At 45.1% G+C, this 23,564-nt stretch overlaps 2 protein-coding genes across 6 annotated transcripts in view; one reads left to right on the forward strand and one right to left on the reverse strand.

The window, feature by feature from the left end:
- The window catches only part of Fam219a (family with sequence similarity 219 member A), a 53,767-nt gene extending 50,959 nt beyond the window's left edge, over nt 1-2,808 (reverse strand). Inside the window, exon 1 of one of the 4 annotated variants that reach the window (XM_059254152.1) lies at nt 2,216-2,808. In XM_059254152.1, coding sequence (XP_059110135.1) covers nt 2,216-2,275 — 60 coding nt within the window. In that variant the 5' untranslated portion in view covers nt 2,276-2,808. The remainder of the gene's footprint in view (nt 1-2,215) is intronic. The other 3 variants (XM_059254154.1, XM_059254151.1, XM_059254153.1) reach the window with 3 other exon arrangements.
- Nucleotides 2,679-23,564, forward strand: part of Dnai1 (dynein axonemal intermediate chain 1) — a 71,045-nt gene continuing 50,159 nt past the window's right edge. For both annotated transcript variants that reach the window (XM_059254142.1, XM_059254143.1), the window contains exon 1: nt 2,679-3,066. In XM_059254142.1, coding sequence (XP_059110125.1) covers nt 3,040-3,066 — 27 coding nt within the window. In that variant the 5' untranslated portion in view covers nt 2,679-3,039. The remainder of the gene's footprint in view (nt 3,067-23,564) is intronic.

Below are 23,564 nucleotides of genomic sequence, written 5' to 3' on the forward strand. Positions count from 1 at the left end.
CCCTAGTTTTGATGGTCTTTCTCCAAACACCCCTACAGAACCATCCTGCCCTCTCCCTCTGTGGTGTGCATCTTGATTCCTTATGACTCAGTGAAGGTCCCTGGGGGAAACGTCACACAACATTCTGCTGTTTTCAACAGAATAAAGGGCACTTAAGAAGTCTGGGGTGTCTCTAGACTCCAATATAGGAAGAGTCAAGAGACGGGGGAATGTCTATGACCCCTAAGTGTTAGACTATATTGTTACTTCTTTAAGATTCACTCAACCTCAACACAGTATTCTCTTGCAGACTACTTCAGCTTTCAAAAAAGGGCGTGGGCAGCTACAGCTATTCTAATAAGCACCTCCTCACCACAAACTTCTCTTCTTTGGGGCCACACAAACCAAAACAGCTCAGGAGTCTTCCACCCATGATTAGGAAAGAATCCCAGGAAATAGCAGAGTCACCAAGGACAACTGCACAATCCTTACTCTTCTCTTTCCGTGGACAGCTACCATCTCAGGAACCTCAGATGAGAAACAAGAACCAACTCCTTTCCTAGACTTACAAGAACCTCCGCCCCTTTCATCCCCGCCTCCACATATGAGTAGCTTAGAACTGGAAGGGCATCGCATCCTAGTTTGGAAGCAAGGTTAGCTGAACAGGGAACCTATTAAGCAAAGGTCTAACCCAGCTAAGGTTCTTTTTTTACATTCATAGAATAAACTTCTCCCTGGGGATATTCTGGTTCCCAAATAATTCAGTAGTAGCATCAAGGTAGGGAAAAGTCTTGCAGTACCTCTACAGGTTCAATATTGTACACTTCTACAAAGCTCGTCTGTTTCGGCTTCACAAAATGTAGAAGACACAGATCTCCAGCTAGGTGGCAACTAATTATCCAACAAAATATGTGGCATGGAGATCGCCATACTTCCCACCTTCGCACCTTGGTCCATCTTGGTTACTGTAACAGGCAAGTTATTTATCTAGGAAACCACAAAGCATACTGTCAATTCTGAAGCTGCAAGCTCAAGAGAAGAACCTGTTCTGGCCCACTCTGACTAACACAGAGGGAAGGGACTTAGGGAGCCCCTGAGCTTAAGTGAGAGCACATGTCAGGGCCAGCAGAGAGCAAGGCATCTACACACATTTTGGTTCCTGGCCTATCCTGCCTCCTTTTAGCTCTTGCAGCGCAGGCTCCAAGGTGGCTTAAGTGAAGCCTCAGTGCTCTTTCCCCCTCCCTTCCCTAGTCCAGCTGGTTAGGCCTCTGACCTTCCTACCTATTTGCGAGCAGCAATGACAGCCAGGTAGCCCTAGGGCAATGGCCAGCAGGCATCAATTTCTTTAGGCCATGCCTCCACAAACCGGCATCACCCTCCCCCCCTTCCATCCCCTCGGCGCCGGCATCGATGACATCATTCCTGCCTGACTCCAGGACCGCGGACCGGAGGCAGGATCCCCGCCCTGCAAAGACTCTAAACACGTAGGCCTAAGATGACAAGGGCTCTTCCGAATTCCGAACCGGTCTGCACAGGCTGCTCCAGCACAGCTCCACCTCCTATTCTTGGAGGTACCTTAGTGTTCTCATGGACACCGGTGATTCTTCATCTCGCCACGGCACACTCTTCCCCTTCCCGATTCCAGATGCCCCCAGCTTGAACTGGGGGCGCTCCTCTTTCTAGAAGAAGGGAATTCCCAGGTCCTGCACCGAATCTCTGCTCCCATCGGTGCCTGGTTCCTATTCAGCTTTGCTATTTATATAAACGCCTGGCGAGCAGGCCTCTCCTTTTCTAAAAGCCTATTTGCAGTCCTCTTTAGACTGACCGATCTCCTGGCCTCCTCCCTCGTCCTGAGCATCACAGGCCTCGAAGGCTAAACGCCTTTCTCACCCGCCCTCATCCCCATCCCCTGGGTCTGCTGCCAAAGATACCCAGTGACATCCCCCTCGATCACCCCACTAGCGGTGTGCACTATCGGGCTTCCCTGGGTCCTATCCGACGGCGTTCTGCCTCCGCTGACCGTGCCCTCCGCCCTTCCAGGTCTTTCGCTCTCACCGCAGGTAACCCCCCACGGTTTTCTCTCTCTGCAAGACTCCCTCCCCCGGCAATGCGTTTTCATGGCTCCCCCTGCCTTATCAGATGGCGCCCCCTCGCACAATCCCCACGGCCTAGTTCCTTCCCTCCTCTCCCGCGGCGCCCCTCCCGGCCCTGGCCTGCCCGCCGCCCGCCCCCTCACCAGCGGCTGCATCTCCGAGTGCGCGGTGGGCACCTGGAACCGGTCGATCTCCTCCATCATGGTGCCGGTGGGCGAGCGGGCCAGGGGCCGGGCGCGGCCAGGGACGCCGACGGGACCGCGCGGGGCGGCGGCCCCAGAAGCCCGGCAGATGATGCAGACTAGGCCGCCCCGGACCCGTAGGGCGAAAAAGCGGATGGAAGGACGGACAGGCGGCGAGAGGCTCGCGGGCTGACTGTGGCCGGCGTAAGCTCCGTGGGGTTGCCTAGAGCTACCGCGGCAGTGGCCCCGCGGAGCCGCAGGTCTTGCCTCGCCTCCTCCTCCGCCGCCGCCTCCTGTCAGCAGCTCAGCCACTGCGGTGACTCTGCAACTCCACTTCCGGGTCCGGGACACCGCCCGGATCCTGCATTATTCATGAGAAGGCAGTGCCTGGCCGCCCCAGCCCTGCCCACTTGCGGGAGCTCCCAGTGCGCGCGGCGGGCGGACGTAGTTTCGCTGCGGGGGCGGGGCCTAGCGGGGCCCGAGGATCCTTGCGCACCCTGCTCCGCCTCCTCCCCGTGCCGGGAGGGGGCGCCGGGCGCGCCTGCGCTTTGGCTGCCTATCGGTTGCTGGGTAACCGCGTCAGGGAGGAGCCGACGCTGTTCTACAAGGGCGCGGGGACCCACAAACGACAGCTGTCCCTGAAGAACCCTGGTAACCGGGAACTGAAGTGGAAGACAGCCTGCGTTTCTCGTGTGTGGTCAAGAAGGCGAAAATTCTCCCCAGGAGAGGGAGCGTTTTGCAGGTTTTTTTCAGGGTTTGAGGTGCTTTCTAATTTTTTTGCAGCAATGCCCCAGAAACAGACTCGTAAGCAGGTAATGTCATACTGTGGCCTGCGGTCGTCTGATGACCTCTGACCTTAACCGCCGATTATTCCCTGTTGATCTCCAACCTCTCTCTCTTGTGACTCCTGGCTTGTGTTCCCACGGCCCTGAGTCTCCTGTTCTCTCTCACAAATCCTGTCCTCCTCGCCCATGTCTTCCTTATTATTTCCACCTCTTCACTTCACAGACCCAGCCTGTCCAGTCCACCCCCCTGAGCCCTCCCACCCTCCTCCCTTCAGCCCTCCCACCCCTCCTCCCTTCAGCCCTCCCACCCTCCTCCCTTCAGCCCTCCCACCCTCCTCCCTTCAGCCCTCCCACCCCTCCTCCCTTCAGCCCTCCCACCCCTCCTCCCTTCAGCCCTCCCACCCCTCCTCCCTTCAGTCCTCCCACCCCTCCTCCCTTCAGCCCTCCCACCCCTCCTCCCTTCAGTCCTCCCACCCTCCTCCCTTCAGTCCTCCCACCCCTCCTCCCTTCAGCCCTCCCACCCCTCCTCCCTTCAGTCCTCCCACCCCTCCTCCCTTCAGCCCTCCCACCCCTCCTCCCTTCAGCCCTCCCACCCTCCTCCCTTCAGCCCTCCCACCCCTCCTCCCTTCAGCCCTCCCACCCCTCCTCCCTTCAGTCCTCCCACCCCTCCTCCCTTCAGCCCTCCCACCCCTCCTCCCTTCAGCCCTCCCACCCTCCTCCCTTCAGCCCTCCCACCCCTCCTCCCTTCAGTCCTCCCACCCCTCCTCCCTTCAGCCCTCCCACCCCTCCTCCCTTCAGCCCTCCCACCCTCCTCCCTTCAGCCCTTTGCTCATTGCCTTCTCATTCTGGTCCCTAAAGACTTTGTCCAACACCCTGGTGCATGGTTAGTGCTGAGCTGAGTGTGAGGACAAGGGGCCGTTTGTCGTGTGGGAGCTCAGAGAGGGGGCACAAGAGAGGACTGTACAGGAGACATGAAACAGATCGTGCGCGGGAGTTTAGAGTGAGAAGTCAGAGAGCGAGTTTCCAGAAAGACCCCCTTCCCACCCGTCTTCCCTGCCCTCAAACACAAGTCGCCTCCCCATGAGCCTCTCACCCACTCAACCATGCGAATGTGGTGTCTATGTCATCTGGCAAGACGGCATCCTTCTCACAGGAGCTTCGAATCACCCCCGCCCCCCAGCATCACCACAGATGACAACCCAGTCTCAGGTTCTCAAGGAGCATTCTGGGATATAAAAACTCTGTCCTTCAGAAATTGCTTTTCTAACTATCAAGGCTTTTTTTTTTTTTTTTCTCTCCAAACTTTTCTACACTTAAGCCTAGGTGTGTTGAGGTCTGGAGAGCAAATCTGTATCCATGATATTTGTGACTTTACATATTTTGATACATATTTTTGCATATGAACCTTGTGCCCTCTGCTTCTCTTACACTGGCCACCTACAGCTAAAGAACCCCTATCATTCCTAGAGTTCTGTAGCCATTGAGAGGTTATTCGGTTCTTGTGTTGGCCATGTCCTAGTTTTATGTTGAGACTGAGCTGTGTTTTCAAACTCTTGTAGTGTGCTTAAGGCAGCTGGCCCTTAGTTCATAGGCAGTTTGTTTTAACTTGAAATTACCAAGGTCTAGCTAGTTATATATAGTAAAATGGATCCTTTTATATGATCCTTTTGTATGTATAAGAGCTGGACACTTATACAGATATAATTAAAATATAGAATATGTCCTCTATTGCAAGAAATTCTCTGTGCCTTAGTCCACTTGCGCTCTCCCTGTCCCCTACCCCCTGACCACTGGTCTGCTTTCTCACCACAAATGAATTTTTTTGTAGCAACTTGTAGTTTTAATAGGATGAGTGTCTCCAGTCTCATTAGAGGAAACATCAATGACTTGTTAAGTTGAAAGCAGAGAGTTGACAACAGATAGGGAAGAGATCAACCTAGGTCAAAGGGCCCTGCACACACCAGCACTGTCTGCTGGAGGGAAGGGGTATTTCAGTACACTACAAATACTCGTGTGTTGTAAGAAAAGGCTAGGTTGTGCTAGATTGTGTTTATCATGGTCTTGTTTCGGTGAAACTCAATTTAGATCAGTATTAAGGTATGCTGAGTACCGGACATGCTTGAGACATTTTCTCTGTCTCCCAGTATAATAGATAGCAGACAGATGAAGGATTCCTGGGGCCGAAGGAGAGAAAGGCATGCAGGTTGGAGCAGTAGAGAGGCTTCAGAGAGGAGACAGTAGGACTCGGAAGCCCACAGTGGTGAGGAAAGGTCAGGATTGGAATAGTTAGAGGACAGAAAGAACCTTAAACTTTCAGTTCATGTCACACCACTGATCAGGTCTTTTAGTGCTTTCTTCTTTTAAAGGTGTGTGTGTGTGTGTGTGTGTGTGTGTGTGTGTGTGTGTGTGTGTGGCTGCTTAGACAAGAGGCATCAGATAACCCCGGAGTTAGAATTTCAGATGGTTGCTAGCCACCCAAGGTGGGCTCTGGGAATCAAACTCAGGTCTTCTGCAAGAGCAAAGCATGCTCTTGATAGCCTCACTTTTTAGTATTTTCTGTTGCTCTCAATGTCTCAAAAGTCTAACTGGTTGGTTCATAGGGCCCAGACAGCCCCAGTCCACTTCAGACTTATCATTAACTACATGAAAACTCTCCCATCAGTACACTGACCTGCCCTCTCCCTGCAGAGTGACAGCCACACTCTTTCTCCTTCAGGCTTGTGGCTGGTACAGTCTTTCCCATCTGCTGCCATCTGCTTCACTTTGCCCTGCCCTAAATTTCCCTTTTCTTTCTTCTGTGTCTGTCAAGTTTCAACACAGTATTCATACTTTCCTATAAAGGACTAAGTCCACTTTCTGGAAACAGACCACTGTATAAACTCCTTTGTGGCAAAGCTCAAATCTATATTCTTTTCATTGCTGCTCTCCATTTCTTGGATACAACCTTGCATATGTTTAATTCTGAAAAGAAACTGGTTGAATATTAATCTGAATGCATGAGCTTGTCTTTGGGAGTTTTCATCCGAGTGTGTTTGATAGGCAGGAAGGAGTAAGCCTGGATGGAACTAATAATAACAGGGAACTTAGTGGGACCTGGTAACATGGAAATGCATGTATAAACATGCTCTTCTGGGCTCCTGTGTGTGTGGCTGCTTTGGCAGCAGGCAGGGCTGTGAATGATTGGATTGAACTATGTTCATCTGTGGCTTAGGAGATGGGTGGAAGGGACTAAGAGGTTGAAAAATCCTCATGAGGTAACTACTTCTTACGCAGTAATTACAGATGAGCTGTGTACTCCGTGCCAGGGACTGTCGTAGGTATTGGTGACACAGAGAGAAATCTCTCTCTCTCTCTCTCTCTCTCTCTCTCTCTCTCTCTCTCTCTCTCTCTCTCACACACACACACACACACACACACACACACACACACACACACCCCACGTGGAGGGAAATTGTCAATAAATAAATAAGTAAAATGCGGTGTATTCAATGGAAGACGGTACCAAGAAGAAACACAAATCAGGGTGATGTAGTTATACATTCGGAGTCAGATGATTATAATTAAATAAAGTGTTCAGACTCTGCCTCACAGAGGCAACAGCAGAGCAAAGCCCTTCAGGAAAGGCAGGAGGTATGGCATCACTGGGGGTGGGGGAGTGAGGAGCCTGCCAGACGGTTGGCATAGCAAGTGTAAAGCTCCTGAGGCTGGGCCCCACTACTCATGCTCTGGGTCAGCAAGGAAGGCAGGCAAGTAGTAGGGATAAGGTCAGAGAGGTGTCTCTTGCCTCTCTCGACTTTACCCCCTAGTGTTAATCAAATAACTCACACCATATTAAATCAGTCATGATGGCACTCCGTGAATCATAATTTGTAATTAAAATGCATGAATGCCAGGCACCATAAACCATGACCAGCTCCAAACATCACTGGTAATGCCTCAATAACAAACTGCCCTTCCTAAAAATGGTGAGCATGCCAGCTAGCTGTGTGTGTTATGCGCAGGAGCTTTACAGCGTTGCCAAACATTGCCTGGCAGCCAGACTTCTGAGTAGAAAACCAAATTAGAGTCTTCTGTGAACTCCAGTTAAGAGCTAATTTTAGTTTATGACTAACAAATTTTAGTACCCCTTTATAACTCAGTTGGTTATCATTAAAAAAAAAAAAAGTCTGGAATTTTGCATTGTTTGCTTATAAAAGCCCCAAAAAGGACTTACATCTAGACAACTTTGTGGTCTTCCAAGAAACCCCCCTGGGGCAACACTTTCAGAAATAATGATCTGGATGAAGAGCGACTGGGATGAGGTAAAGGGACAGGATTGGCATGAGGCCAGAAGAGATCATTAGATAGGTAATTTCTTCCTAGGCTTTTCTACCTCACTTCCTTCTAAATACCTTAGACTAAACCACTCCCACCCCCACGCCCAATCCATAAACCTCTCCCACCTAGAATGCTACAAAAACCTTGCACCTGTTCACGCCCTTTCGAATCCATTCTCTACACTGCATCAAGAATGATTTTTATTTTCACCCGTGGTAGCACACAGCAAGACCCTGCTTCAAAAAAAAAACAAAAACAAAAACAAAAACAAAAACAAAAACAAAAACAAAAACCTGGGCTGCTGAGATGTCTCAGTGGAAAAAGGGGAGCTTGCCATCAAGCCTGGAAACTCAAATTTTATCCTGAGAACGCACATGGTAGAAGGAGAAAACCAGTTACCAGGAGTTGTTCTCTGACCTCCACATGCATGATGTGGCATGCACACACACACAAATAGATATATAAACACATAAATGTAATTCAAAACAAACAAAATCCCAAATCTTTTATTCCTTTCTTCTTCTTCTTCTCCTCCTCCTCCTCCTCCTCCTCCTCCTCCCCTCCCCCTCCCCCTCCTCCTCCCCCTCCCCCTCCCCCTCCCCCTCCTCCTCCTCCTCCCCCTCCTCCTCCTCGGTTTTTTTAGACAGAGTTTCTCTGTATAATTTTGGAGCCTGTCCTGGAACTGGCTTTGTAGACCAGGCTGGCCTTGAACTCACAGAGATCTGCCTGCCTCTGCCTCCCAAGTGCTGGGATTAAAGGCATGGGCCACCACCGCCAGGCCCCAAATCTTTTCAAACTGCCAATATGATTAGGCCATTCCCCCATTCAGAACTCTTTAGTGACTCCCATTGTTTTTCAGATAGAGTCCTGATTTTTTTTAAGTAATCGCTCAGGGTCCTGTATGGACTGAGACTTGCTCATGCCTTAAAACTTAATATATACTTATCTTTCCTCATAATTCCTCTACCTCGCCGGGCAGTGGTGCCACATCCTTTAATCCCAGCACTCGGGAGAGCCAGCCAGATCTCTGTGAGTTCAAGGCCAGCCCTGGCTACAGAGTGAGTTCCGGGAAAGGTACAAAGCTACACAGAGAAACCCTGTCTCAAAAGGAAAAAAAATTACTCTACCTTGTTTTTATGTGCTGTCCCCTATTTATGATGTTTTGTTTTGTTTTGACATGGGGCCTCACCTAGCTCAGCTGAAGAGGGCCTTGAACTCCTGCCCCTCCTGCTTCTGCCTCCCAAATGCTGTGACTACAGGCATGCCTGCCTTTCCTCTCCATCTTAAACAGTCTTCAAATCTTCACTCATACATGTAATCCTAAGATTTTTAACTCAGAAACCAATCCCTACAACCTGTTCTGATGTCTCCTGCCCTTTTGTTGAGGAAGATGAGGCTAAAGTTCATATTCATTCATATTTATGTGGGTATTATTGTGCTATATGCTCCTTTCTTCCATAGCATGAATCATGGTTTGTAATTATTCACTTGTTTGTGTAATTGTTTACATTACATTGATCATCGTATGTCTCTCATGAGATTGTATACTCCTTGGAGCAGGGCTTGTGGATACTTTTGTTTACAGCTGTATCCTCAGGCTAACACAGTGGCTATCATGTCAGAAACGCTGAATGACTGACTGAGTGTTGAATGAATAAGGGAATTCGGTGGGGGTGTACCACACTGTGTCTCCTCACACTGATTCTGGGGGAAACAGGGGAGACTTCTGAGAGAAATACCAACATCAGGTTTGAACAGACACACATGAATCCAAAATGAAGAATAAGAAATAACCACAGAAGTAAGACAGTGGTGGTGGTGGTGGTGTGGGGGGTAGTTCTTCAGAAGCTGAAGGAAAGAGTTGGCTGTCAGCCATGTGGCCGACTGCTCAAGTGTCAGCGGAGTAACCACTAAGACATGGCCTTCAGATGCAAGGATTAGGAATTCATTAAGGATTTTGCAGAGAACAACTTCAGAGGTAAAAGCGAGACCGTGAACTAGGAGGCAGTGAAGACCATATGGGCAAGTAGATGAAAGTAGAACTTGAATATATTAAGCACTGTGGCAAAAGATCCGGATGGAGAGGAGTTGAAGATAAAGGAGAGAAAAATTGAATTATGACTTGATCCAAGTTTCTGAGAAGGTGGGAAGGGATCCTCACAGACAGGACGGGGGGAATGCTTTGAAACAGGGGAGAAGAAAGGATGGATGCTGACAATGATAATTTTGAGGTTTCGTGGCAGGAAGTTGAGAGGGTTTTTCTCTTCTCTTCCTCTAATAGTGTTACGGAATTCCTTCTGGAAGTGATAACTAGAAAACAAATTTTGCCAATGGCTGTTCCATTTTGTTATGATTACAGTCATGCTATTTTCAGAGTTATGGTCTGAGGTTTGTCATGCGCAATTATCAGATTACAAAACAGCTGTGAGCGTTTGAGGCCAGAACTTGGTCCCACCCCCACCCCCCATTCGCTTTGTAGCCTAACACATTGTTAGTGTTTGGGACATGCCAGGTACTGGAATAATAATGACAGAGCACTCTTGTGCTTATCATTGGGCTTTGCAGCCTGCAAGCCGATGCTGAAGAGTAATGTTGGTTCTTTGGCTCCAGCTGTGAGCAAGCCACATGAAATTGTTTCTGCCAGTTAGGAATGTGTATGGCGTGCTCAATCTTCCCAGTTACCGAGCACTGACAGGGTGTGTGGGAGAAGCAAGGAATGTAGCTGTTGATGAAACTTCAGTTCCTCTTCTTTGAGTGCCACCGTGCTCTGGATTCACTGGATTTTAATGTCCTCTGTTTATCTTGCCTCCCCGCTTTAAGAACCCTTGGGAGTGGGAACTAGCCCAGCTCTGTTCCTTTAGCTGTTGTCCTAGGACCTGCCTCATAACTACCGGGTGGGTGAATGGCTGATGGCTGAGTGAATCTGATGAGTGGTTCAGTGGATGGTGGAGAGGTATGCATGGCACTAACTTCTTTCCACCTAGAGAAGTTGTTCATGCTGCCTTTATCCTAGTAACAGCAGTACAATCCCACATACAAAGGAGGGACCCTGACTCTGCTGTTTAGCTTAGGTTCCTCCTCCTCCTCCTCCTCCTCCTCCTGACTATTTACCTCATATTCATCTTCTTATTTACTTGTTCTTTCTATGTATCATGTATTCAGATCCAGCCCTGGAGTATAAGTGGGTCAAATAATTTGTGGATCCTTGACTAGACAGACACCTATGTCAAAGGCTTCTTGCCTTTGTAATGATTTCCTCCCCTCTCCCTAGAATAGCCAAGCTATTTCTTTTACTGCTATAGGCCTAGTAAATTGTAAGGAATATGTGCAGGCGGTTTATTTTTCTTCCAATAGGTTTACAACCATATAAACCCAATGTCAACTGAAAATATTGAGAGTCAAATGCATTTACTATATATCACTTCCAAACATCATAATTTAGCAACACAGTCCATTGTAGAGTATCAGATCCCTTAGCTGACTGGAAGCTTTGCCTCACCGCTGCTGCCGAGCATCTGAAGGAAGTCTACCATATGGTGTGGCATAGGAGGGATCAGCATTTAAAGTGTTGTCTGCACTGAATGCATATCACTTTCACCATCATAGGTTGAAGAAATGTAAGTCAAAGCATCATCAGCCAGAGGCTGTCTATATTTTAGGTAAGAGAACAGAGGTCCTCAAGTTAGCTCAAAAGAGGCAGGAGGAGAATATGCAAAGTTTCTATGTAGAGGGCTGTGTGGGTATCACAGAGAGGTACATCACATATAGATAAACGTATAGATAGCCAGGCACTGGAGTTGAAAAATCATTCAGCGCATTGGCACAGGAGATCACTTCCTAAATATAACACCAGTAGCACAGACACTGAGCACAACAATTAATAAATGGGACCTCTTGAAATTGAGACACTTTTGTAGGGCAAAAGACATGGTCAATAAGACAAAAAGACAGCCAACAGAATGGAAAAAGACCTTCACCAACCCCACATCTGACAGAGGACTGATCTCCAAAGTATATAAAGAACTCAAGAAACTAGACATCAAAATACTGAACAATCCAATTAAAAATGGGCTAGAGCTAAACAGAGAACTCTCAAAAGAAGAATCACAAATGGCTGAAAGACATTTAAAGAAATGCTCAACATCCTTAATCATCAGAGAAATGCAAATCAAAATGACTCTAAGATACCACCTTACACCTGTCAGAATGGCTATGATCAAAAACACTAATGATAGTCTATGTTGGAGAGGATGCGGAGCAAAGGGAACACTCCTCCACTGTTGGTGGGAGTGCAAACTTGTATAACCACTGTGGAAATCAGTATGGCGGTTTCTCAGAAAATTGAGAATTGATCTACCTCAAGACCCAGCCATACCACTCTTGGGCATATACCCAAGGAATGCTCAATCATACCACAAAGATACATGCTCACCTATGTTCATAGCAGCACTATTTGTAATAGCCAGAACCTGGAAACAACCTAGATGCCCGTCAACTGAAGAATGGATTAAGAAAATGTGGTACATATACACAATGGAGTACTAAGCAGAGAAAAACAATGACAGCATGAAATTTGCAGGCAAATGGATGGAACTAGAAAATATCATCCTGAGTGAGGTAACCCAAACCCAGAAGAACAAACATGGTATGTACTCACTCATAAGTGGATTCTAGATATAAAACAAAGAACAATCAGACTGCAACCCTCAGAACCAGGGAGGCTACATAGCAGGGGGGACCCTAGGATGACTGTGGCTTATAGTAAGTTTTGGTTTTACTCAATCACTGGGCAAGCCTCAATGAAACATTTCACTCTTAGGATAAGAATTTATTATGTATCAAGCTGATAATAAATAAATAAATAAATAAATAAATAAATAAATAAGAAATTGAAAGTAAAAAAAGAAGAAAGAAAAAAGAAAAACCGTTCAGTTTGAAAGAGGTGTAGAGGTCCACAGCTTTGTCCACATTGCTCACAGCCTCTCTACTTCTCCAAGCAACTATTCTTCCCCGCCCCCCCAAATCAGCCAGCATTTCCATGGTCTGCTCCCTCATAACTGTAGTGTGTTTCTAGTTCATCATGCCTGCTTTTCTCTACCTCCTGAGCATTTCCGTCCCTACCTCCATCTAACTACCAGTTCTCTCTGTGGCACTGGTTCAGACTCTTAGGGAAGGAGTCCGATTGACCTTAGCTTTGTGGCTTTAGTTTATGGAGTCTGTTATCAGCATGAGACAAGTTTCTAAGGCTCTCTTAGGCAGCCGAGGCTGGGAGCAGGGCGGTTTCCCTTAGAGATACTCTTTTTTTTTTTATTGGTTCCTTCAATGCAAAATATTACTTGGTTTACACTAAAGTAACTTTTGTGTTGTTTCTGGTAAATCTCTTCTTTCCCATGAATTGTGCATGAAGGGGCTCAGATTTCTTCTGGTCCAATGCCTTCATTCAGGCTGATATTTACATTACAAAGACTTATCCTTTACAAAAGCCTTTACTGTAGAACTTAAAAAAAATAGCACATTTCTGCGTGAATTTTAAGATACCATATATTTTCTATATAACTCTTAAAGATGTTACTATAGGGTACTTATATTCTTGCCATCATGAAGCAGTTAATCCTGACTTGCCTCCCACTGTGAATAACTATAAATGTGAACACAATTCTAAGGCACTGAGCCATGAGCAGCACAGGACATGATTCCTGTAGGAAAGGGAACACCCAATATGAGTCACACATTTTACCCCTGTTCTCTGCCTCATGACAATTTCTTGATCATGGCTTGGGGGTGTGTGTGGAGCAGAAGACAGATGTGATGGAGAGCATGGGAGTGCAAGAGATGAGCTATAGGTAACGGTGAGAACAGACAAAGGCTTTAAAGAGTCATCTCAAAGAATGAAGGACATCACTGTCTCAGTGGATGGGCAGATGGGAAATCTCAGCAGAAATATAGAAACAATGGGAAAACACACTATCAGAAGTGAAAAGTTCATTGGATGGCCTGACAGCTATCACAGCGGCCTATGTTGCTAAGCAAAGCATTTGGTATCTTAGGTGCATTAAATGCACTTTGACTTACAGTGCTTTCAATTTACAATGGATTTATCTGATGTAACTCTGTTGGAAGTGGAGGAACATCTGTATACTTTCCAGTTTGCTAGGCCTGTAAAGGTACATTCTGGGTACATAAATGAATGGAAACAATCCAATTTGCAAAACAGAAAGAAACACGAGTTTTTAAAAAGGAGCTTTAGTAATCTGTGGCAACATATTGTGTATATTTGGAATATGCATGTTGTTGGACTACTAGTAGGAAAAATAAAAGAGGAAGAAAAAAATCTGAAGAAATAGTGTTCAAGGCTTCCCCAAATGATAGGAAACCTATGGGATGATGAGAAACTCGGTGAGACCAAGCAGGATAAATACAATGAAGTCAGATCCCTCATAATAACACCTTTGAAAACCAAAGATAAAAATGAAACCATTCACTCTGCCCCTGGACTGTGCACAGCGGTTTCCTGAGGACTGCCCTCAACAGGGGCTGGCACAGCCTGTCACTTCAAGCATCTTGGGGTTCCATGCTGCTGTAGAGCACTGCGCCTCTAGTCATGGGGAGCCAGGCAGTCTCTGTGGCCTTGGCTTGTATTCCTGCTGCTTCACCCAGATCCTCAGCCCTTTCCAGCTTGTTTCACCTTAAGTTGGAAGCACTCCCTAGGGGGCAGTTCCCAAGAATTCCCTGAAGGTGATGTGACCCTGCTCTGTCCAGTGCCCAAGGCATAGAGGGAATAGACTGACGAGCCGGTGCTAGACCTTTGCACCCCACCCCTTTCTTTTGCCTCAGTCTACACATTTCCCACATCCCGGGAAGCCACTTCTAATCTGTCCAATTACATGTGCTTCCTAGCGATCTTGTAGTTTCTTGCAGATCTAGTTCAACCCCTAGTACAAGGAAAGAGAGAGAGAGAGAGAGAGAGAGAGAGAGAGAGAGAGAGAGAGAGAGAGAGGAAGGTATCTGAGATGTGGGGGTGGGAAAAAAGAAGACATATTGCTTACAGAGAACAGTGGTATAAATTATGTATTACTTCTCAATGGAGTCCAGACACAACGCAATTATATATTTAAAGCACTGGAAGAATTACTATTAACCCAGAATTCTCTATTCAGCGAAACACCTCTCCTCTCAAGAGAAGGTAACAGGGTCAGTGAGATGGCTGAGAGGGAGAAAGCACTGACTCTGCAAGCCTGAGAGTCTGAGCTCGCTTCCCAGAGCCCACAGTGGAAACAGAACTGGCTTCAAGAGCTGTCCCTGACCTCCATCTGTGTACGCTTCCACACACATGCACACTATTAATGATAAACAAAAAATAAATAATAAAAGGTTCCTCAATAGAAGGATGAAGCATATGTTAAATAAACCAAAGCCCTGAGGATTTATTATCATTATTCATCAAGACCAGGGCGCATTGGCAATAGGAAACATGTTGGTAAAGGTAAAATACTAGCTTCCCCCACCCTTCTATTAATTTTTATTAGTGAAAAAGTAATTACACACAGAGCAACATATTGAAGACAGTCATACCAATCAATACCTTCATCCAGGGGGTAGAGTTGATCAGGCTAAGGGAAAAAGCTCACACCCAAGCTGTATGTTGCCTGAGATAGGGTTTAAATGTAAAGACATAAAGAGAATATAAAAAGATGGGGGAAAATGTATTGTGTAAGCCAGGGGTGGTGTACATCCATGACCTAACATTTCTGAGGTAGAGGCAGGAAGATCAGGAGTAACACAGTCTTGTGGCTACATAGTGAGTTCAAGACCAGACTGAATTACCTTGTCGATGATGGTGGTGGTGGTAATGATGTTGATGGTGATGATGATGATGGTGGTGATGATGATGATGGTGATGATGATGATGGTGGTTGTGGTGATGATATTATGGTGGTGGTGGTGGTGGTGATGATGATGGTGATGGTGACAGCATGCAATGCAAGTGGCCGGTGTGAGCAGCTTTCTTCATTAAACATAGTCACTTTCAAGATAAAAAGTATTCCCATTTTACAATGTTTCAAGGTGAATTCAAAAAAGAGAAAAAAACCACAAAGTGTATGTACCTACTACTAGAACCTCAAAATATGTGAATTAAGAATTGACAGAAATGAAGAGAGATAGAAAAACAGAAGTAAGTGCAGATTTTAGCACTCTTCTCTCACTAATTGAGAGGTACAGAAAGTCTGAACAGTACCGTCAACCAATTTGACCTAATTAACATTTATAGAACATTACACTCAAGAACTGTAGTGTTTCCAGAGATCAACTGTACACTGGGATTGAAAATAAACCTTAATGTATTTCTGAAGATTGAGCTCCTGCAGATTTTAATTCAATTGAAATTTAATATATCCACCGAGGACAAAACATTTCAGTTTTAGTTTAGGCAAAATAGAGTCAAACAATGTGTTCAAAACAGAGTTAAATAATACGTTCAAAATTTCCAAAAATTAAAGAACATACTTCTAAATGACCCATGGACAAACAAACAAACAAACAAACAAACCCATAAGAGAAATTAGAAAATACCTTAACTGGAGGTGATAAAAATATATAAAAGTTGTGGGATGCTGCTAGAGTAGGGCTTAGAAATGTATAGCTTTTTATATGCTTTATTGGAAAAGAAGAAAGGTGTAGATCAGTTTTCTAAGTTTCCACTCTAAGAACACACACGAGGGCCAGCGTGGGCTGGAGAGGCACTCAGCAGTCCAGTGCCGGCTGCCCTTCCAAAGGACCTGAGTTCGGTTCCTAGCTCGCATATCAGGCGGTTCACAGCTGCCTGGAACTCCATACCAACACACATGTACACATAAGTAAAAATAAAACTAACTTTTAAGAAAAGAAAGAGGCCAGTGAGATGGTTCAGTGGGTTAAGGCACTTGTCAAGCCTGATGACCTGAGTTCAGCCGCTGGGACCCACACAGTGAAAGGAGAGAGCTAACTCCCGAGAGTTGTCCTCTGACCTCCACATGTGTGCTGTACCAATAAATAAACAAATGGATGTAAACACATAGAAAAATAAGCAAATCAAACCTAAAGTAGTTGAATCAGTATTTATTTGACATCCTGCGTTTCTTTGATGAATTAACTTATTTTATTGTTTCAGAGAAACTTGGAAAGGAAAAAGCTTAGCAGAGTCAGAAGTTGGTTTTTTTGGAGTAATAAAGTTGATTTTTATTATTTCTTTTATTATTTATTTTTAAAGATTTATTTATTTATGTATACAGTGTTCTACCTGCATGTATGTCTGCAGGCCAGAAGAGGGCACCAGATCTCATTACAGATGGTTGTGAGCCACCATGTGGTTGCTGGGAATTGAACTCAGGACCTCTGGAAGAGCAGGCAGTGCTTTTAACCTCTGAGCCATCTCTCTAGCCCTATTTCTTTTATTTTTGAGATTATAATATAATTACATCATTTCCCCCTTCCCTGTCCTCCCTCCAAACCTTCTTACATAGGATCCCTTTCAAATTCATGGCCTCTTTTTTCATTAATTATTGTTAACATGCATAAATGTATATGTATATACATATATATTCCTATATACAGTCTATATAATGTTATATGTATGGATACAGGACTGACCTTTTTGTATTGGCTAACAAATTGGTTTGTTCTTTCCTGGGAAAACGACTTCTCAGTATTCCTTAGCTGCCTGTGGTCCTTTTTATAGAGTTGAGCCTAGCGGGCTTTCCCCATCCACTTTGGCATGTCTATTGTTGTTCTTGCTCAGCTCATGTTTAGGCAGCCGTGTTGGTGAGACTTGATACATGTAGCTTCTGATGTTACCAGAGGAACAGTCTCACAGCAGATTGCCTTATACTCTGGCTCTCACACTCTTTCTGCTCCCTCTTTCACAACGTTCCCTGAGCCTTAGCTGTAGGAGTTGCTGGTGTATCCACTGTGACTGGGCTCCACACGTCGATTTTTGTTTTATTTTTTAAGAATTACCAAGGCTTAGCAGCCGGGCGGTGGTGGCACACGCCTTTGATCCCAGTACTTGGGAGGCAGAGGCAGGCAGATCTCTGTGAGTTCAAGGCCAACCTGGTCTTCAGAGTGAGTTCCAGGACAGGCTCCAAAGATACACAGAGAAACCCTGTCTCGAAAAACAAACAAAAAAGAAAGAAAGAAAGGAAGGAAGAATTATCAAAGCTTATTGGGATTTTTGAAAAGATAACAGTAGCCAATATCAGGTCCTATAGATATTAAATGGATATTAAGAGAATCTTATTAACAGCTTATTCAATAAATTTATCAACATATATGAAATGGACAAACTTCTTGAAAAATACAATTCACCTCAACTGATGTAAGAAGAAATGGAAAATACCCTATCTATTAAAGAAACTGAATTCATGATTTAAAACCTCCCCCAAAGAAACTTTAGGTGTAAATGATTGGAAACAGAACCTCAGACTTCCCAGGCTTGGTGGCATGAATTATAACCCCAGCCACCCAGAAAGCTGAGGAAGGAGGAACGAAGTTCAAGGCCAGCATGGGCAATGTAGAGAGACTCTGTCTCAACCAAATAGTACTAAACAAAACAACAAAACTCCAATCTTATTGACATCCTTTTAAAAAATAAAATAATGATGTAGCATAAGCCTGATATGATAGCAAAACCAGGCTATTAGACACAAAGAAAGTTACAAACTGATCCTTAGAAACATCAATGCAAAAAAGAATTTGACAAAATATTATTAAATCTGTTCCAGCAATATATCAAAAGAATAACATATTAAACCAAGTGTGGTTTGTCTCAAGAATGTTCAAGACTCAAATCAGCTCAACATTAAAAGAAAAAATCAAAGTCCTTCTTGACATTAACAGAATAAAAGAGAAAATCCATATGGTGGCATCTCTAGATTCAGGGAAAAAAAATGACAAATACAATGTCCATCCACTAAAGATTGTTATAAGGGCCAAATGGGATTGTGTACTCAAAAATGTGTGGCAAATTGAGAGATGCTATATAATACAAATCAGTTGTCTTGCTGTGACACCCTGAGATTTACAGGCTTCTCCCTGACAGATGCTTCTTGGGCCCAGGACAAAACACTCAATTATTCATCATCCGCCCTCTGAGAGAGCCTGGTTGCCTTGCACAGTGCACTGTGGTATAAGTGTAATAGCAACTGCAAAGCCTACATCACCCCTGATGGTTGTGGAATAGAATAATTGTTTAGCTATGTAAAGCTGTGTTGCTTTTGTTTATGCTGCATTTGTTTAACTATGTAAAGATGTGTTGCTGTTTTATCTTGCCTGTCTAAGGGACCTGATTGGTCTAATAAAAAGCTGAATGGCCAGTAGCTAGGCAGTAGAGGGATAGGCAAAGCTGGCAGGCAGAGAGAATAAGTAGGAGGAGGAATCTAGGCTCGAGAGAGAACTAGGGAGAAAGAGAAGGAGACGTCCGGGGCCAGCCAGCTAGGCAGCTGCTGGGCAGCCACCAGGCAGCCAGAAATGAAGGAAGCAGGAAAGTAGGACATACAGAAGGAAAGAGAGGTAAAAAGTTCTGAGGCAAAATGTAGATGAAGAGAAAGAGGTTAAATTAACTTGTAAGAGGTAGTGGGACAAGTCTAAGTGGTTGAGTATTCATAACTAATAAGTCTCCATGTCATGATTTGGGAGCTGGCTTGTGGGACAGAGAAGGCCTGCTATAGCTAATAGTTGAGGACTTCCTGATGAGTATTCTTTGTGCACTTTCTTGTTCTGACATCAGTTCTGTGAGGAGGGCACTGATATTCTTCCCTGCTCTATAGACAAGAGTGAGGACTACTGAGGACATGTAGTTTGTGGCAGAGCCAGCAACCCAACATGGCATGCTTTGGAGCTTTGTCTTCTCATCTCCTTTTCTTCATTCATTCATTCATTCATCATTCATATTCATTCACTCATTCACTTGTTATTTATTATGCATGAGTGAGTGCATACCTGGAAGTGTCCATGAGGAAGTCAGAGGACAACTTGAGGAAATCGGTTCTCTCCTTCCACCATGAGGTCTAGCATCCATAGGCTTTACCTCAAAATCTTTGTCTCCTGGACCATCACCTCAGCCCCTGAGCTCTGATCCTTTAGACTAGACATTGCTTTGTCTCTTGCACCTATATCTGGGAAGAGATCCATAGAGTTAGTTGGCTCTTGACTTTACCGGTTACCAAGGTGGCCCAGGGTGGGGCTTTTGTCTCTGTCTTATCCACTGGGTTCTGTGGCAGAAGCCTCTACACACTGAGCCATCTCTGGCCACCAGACACTTTTTTTTTTTTTTCCGAGACAGGGTTTTTCTGTGTAGCTTTGCGCCTTTCCTGGCTCTCGCTCTGTAGACCAGGTTGGCCTCGAACTCACATAGATCCGCCTGCCTCTGCCTCCCGAGTGCTGGGATTAAAGGCATGCACCACCACCGCCCAGCCAGACACATATTCTTGAAGTAAGACGATGAGCCTCCATCCCTGTAACTTGTGTGTGTTTTTTCTTTATTATTTCTTTTTCCTTCCCTCCCTTTTTTCCCCTTACCTCTTCTCTCTTCGTTTTCCTGTGCTAGGGATCAAGCTCAGCCTTGTGCATGCTCTCCCAAGCTTCATACTTAGCCGCTTAACTTGCTTTTTGGTTGTTAAGCATTATGAAGTTTCATTTTCTTTTTGTATTTCTGGGCCTTCGTCGCCTCTTCTCTCCCTGTGTGTGTCTTTATTCTGCATTAGTCCCTCCATTCTCCTTTCAAGGGCCCCTTTTCCGATATGTCTTGTTCCCTTTGGCCTCCAGTCTAGGTTCATAGTCTACTCCCTCTATTTTTTTATTACAAATTATTTTTATGTGTATGGGTGTTTTGCCTACATATAAGTCACATGTGTGCCTGGTGCTCGTGGAGGCCAGAATAGGTTGGAGTTACAGACAGCTGTGAGCTGCCATGCCTGTGCTGGGAATTGAACTCGGCTCCTCTGCAAGAGCAGCCAGTGCTCCTAACCACCGAGCTGCCTCTCCAGCCCCTATACCTACTCTTTCTTTAATAATATACTTTGGAGAGTTTTCCACAATGTGTGACTATGTATTTCTTTCTTTAAATTTTTCAATAGTGTGCTTTTTAATTGATGTTATACATGTACAACATACTTTTTGTTTGTTTATTTTGAGACAAGATTTCTCTGTGTAACAGCTCTGGCTGTCCTAGAACTCACTATATAGACCAGATTGGCCTCAAACTCAGAGAGATCCACCTGCCTGTGCCTCCCAAGTGATGGCATTAAAGGTATATGCCACCATTCCTGGCCACATACAACAACATATTTTGAAGTATGCACACATTAAGAATAATTAAGTTGAGCTGACTAGTGTGTATTACCTCACATGTTTACCTTTAGCATGTGTATTAATAGTTAAATTTTACTCTTTTAACAATTTTCAAGAATAATAGTAAGATGTGATAAGGCACATCCCCTCCCCCCCCCCAAAAAAAAGAAGAAAAAAATTTAAATGCAGTGCATTGTTGGAGCTGGAGAGATGGTTCAGCAGTTAAGAACATTTGCTGCTCTTTCAGAGGACCTGGCTTCAGTTCTCAGCACCCACATGGCAGCTCACAACCATCCATAACTCCAGTTTTTGGGATCCATCAGGGTTTTCTGGCCTTCCCTAGCAATAGGCACACACACAGCACACCTACACACATGTAGCCAGAACACCCATACACATACAATAAAAGTAATAAAAACTATCATTATCATGCTGTGCAACAACCATTCTTTCCTAACATATGCACAATGTTTCATTGAACTGCAATACTTTGCTGTATGTATGTTTTTGTAAATGTGCATTCAAGTGTGTGTGTGTGTGTGTGTGTGTGTGTGTGTGCGTGTTTAGGTAGAAGCTAGTGGTCAACCTTGGGTGTTGATCCTCGGGGTAACCTTCTGCTTTGTTTTGTTTGTTTGCTTGCTTGGTTTTGGTGAGACAGGGTTTCTCTGTGTAGCCCTGGCTGTCCTGGAACTCACTCTGTAGACCAGGCTGGCCTTGAACTCACAGAGATCCACCTGCCTCTGCCTCCAGAGTGCCGGAATGAGAGGCAGCTGTGGGTTCTGGGAACTGAACTCTTATCTTTTTGGATAGGAGCCTAGCCTTTAATGGCTGAGCCATCTCTCTGCTTTTTTTTTTTTTTTTTTTTTTTTTAAAGACGACTCTCTCACTGGGACCTAGGGCTCACAAATTAGGCTACTTTGGCTAGCCAGTCAGCCCTGGGGATCCTGCCATCTTTACTTCCCTAGTAAAAGATTACGAACATGCATTACCATGACTGGGTTTTTATGTGCATTCTGGGGACTGAATTTAGATCCACATTCTTGTTCAGCAAGCCCTTTATGGACTGAACTATGGCCTCAGCCCCGGCTTGCTTCATTGTATTAAACTAGGTGCTCTTGATGAATATTTAGCAGTATTATAATAATGCTGCAAATACATTTGACTTGCAAAGGACCAAGTTTTCAAGAAGCAGAAGGCAGAAGATATATGTACAAAGTTTCTATGAGAAAGACTCAAGTGGGGTTGCCAAACCGAGAGTTACATGAATTCTAAAAATTTTGAGTTTAATTTTGTTGTGTGTGTATGGATGTTTTGTCTGCATGGACATCCATGCAGCACTTGCACGGCTGGTGCCTGTGGAGGCCAGAAGAGGGCGTAGGATCCTCTGGAGCTGGAGTTATGGACAGATAGGAGCCAGCATGTGGGTGCTGGGAATTGAATCCCAGTCCTCGGAAAGAATAGCCAGTGCTCTTAAGTGTTGAGTCATCTCCGGTCCTGGCACATAGGTATTTTAAATCTCAGTATGTGTTACCAAATTACCCTCAGAACATCTGCATCAACTCATTCTCTCAGAGCAGTGTGTGACAGTGCTTGTTACCCTGCAATGCTGTTCCCAAACTCAAGGCCTCTCATCAAACACTTACCGTGTGCTTTGTGGGCCTCAGCTCAGGGATTTGAAATGCACTCATTGTAGCTGGATGAAGATGTGTTGGTGAACTGCCGTTCCTTTGGGACTGAGGGCTTCTGCCTTTTTAAGAAACTGAACCTGCAAGCTGGTGAGGTATTTAGTTTCAATTTAGCTTAATGGAAACCTGTTAGTGAGTTTTAAAATAAGGACCAAGACAACTGAAATGGTAAACACAGTCTCGTGGGCCCCAGGAAAGAGGAAACGGTGTCTGTGGGTTTGCATGCTTTGAAGAGCCCCTCTTTCCAGGAACAATCATGTGATATGTGAGCTGCTGAAGACTAGACATTTCTGGAGTGGGTGCTTCCTAACGGGCAAAAGCGCATACAGACCCTGCATGGCTGGGCAGAGCTGTTTCCACACACAGGAGTGAAATGCTGCCAGCCACCACTTGTTAGACAGGCAGCACACTATGTGTTCTGTGCAAAAGTTCACTGAATCCTCACAAGCCTGTGGTTGCCTGAGAGGGGAGTGCTGTGATGTGTGTTTTAAAGACAAAGACCCCGAGGTGGAGAAGACAAATATTTCTTCTAGAGTCATGGAACTGGTCTGCAGCACAGTGGACACTCAAGGAAAAGTTGATTCAAAGCCCACACTTCGTCTCCGTGGCTCCATCTAATTGCACCCTCATTTTAAAAATGATAAGGAATGACTTACTTTTTGTTTGTTTGTTTGTTTGTTTGTTTGTTTGTTTGAGGCAGGGTTTTACTGCACAGTCCTGACTGTCCTAGAACTCACTATATAGACCAGGCTGGCCTTAAACTCACAGAGATCCGGCTGCCTCTGCCTCCTGAGTGCTGGGGTTAAAGGCGTGTGCTTTTACTTCTTCCTTCCTTCCTTCCTTCCTTCCTTCCTTCCTTCCTTCCTTTCTTTCTTCTTCTTTTTTTTTTTTTTTACTTTTTTTTACTACTTATTTTTCACTCCTGAAGACTTAAGAAATTTTAGATTACCGGGTGGTTGTGTCACATGCCTTTTATCCCAGCACTTGGGAGGCAGAGGCTGATGGATCTCTGAGTTTGAAGTCAGCCTGGTGTACAAAGCAAGTTCCAGGACAGCCAGGGCCACACAGAGAAACCATGTCTGGAAAACCAAAACCAAAACCAAACAAAAAAACAGAGAGAATTTTTAAATTAACTTCTTTAAATTTTTAAATTAACCCTAAATTATGCTCGGGGAGTAGGTTACTCATACTGTAACAAAA

The sequence above is a fragment of the Peromyscus eremicus genome, chromosome 2 (genome assembly GCF_949786415.1).
Source record: "Peromyscus eremicus chromosome 2, PerEre_H2_v1, whole genome shotgun sequence".
NCBI lineage: Eukaryota > Metazoa > Chordata > Mammalia > Rodentia > Cricetidae > Peromyscus > Peromyscus eremicus.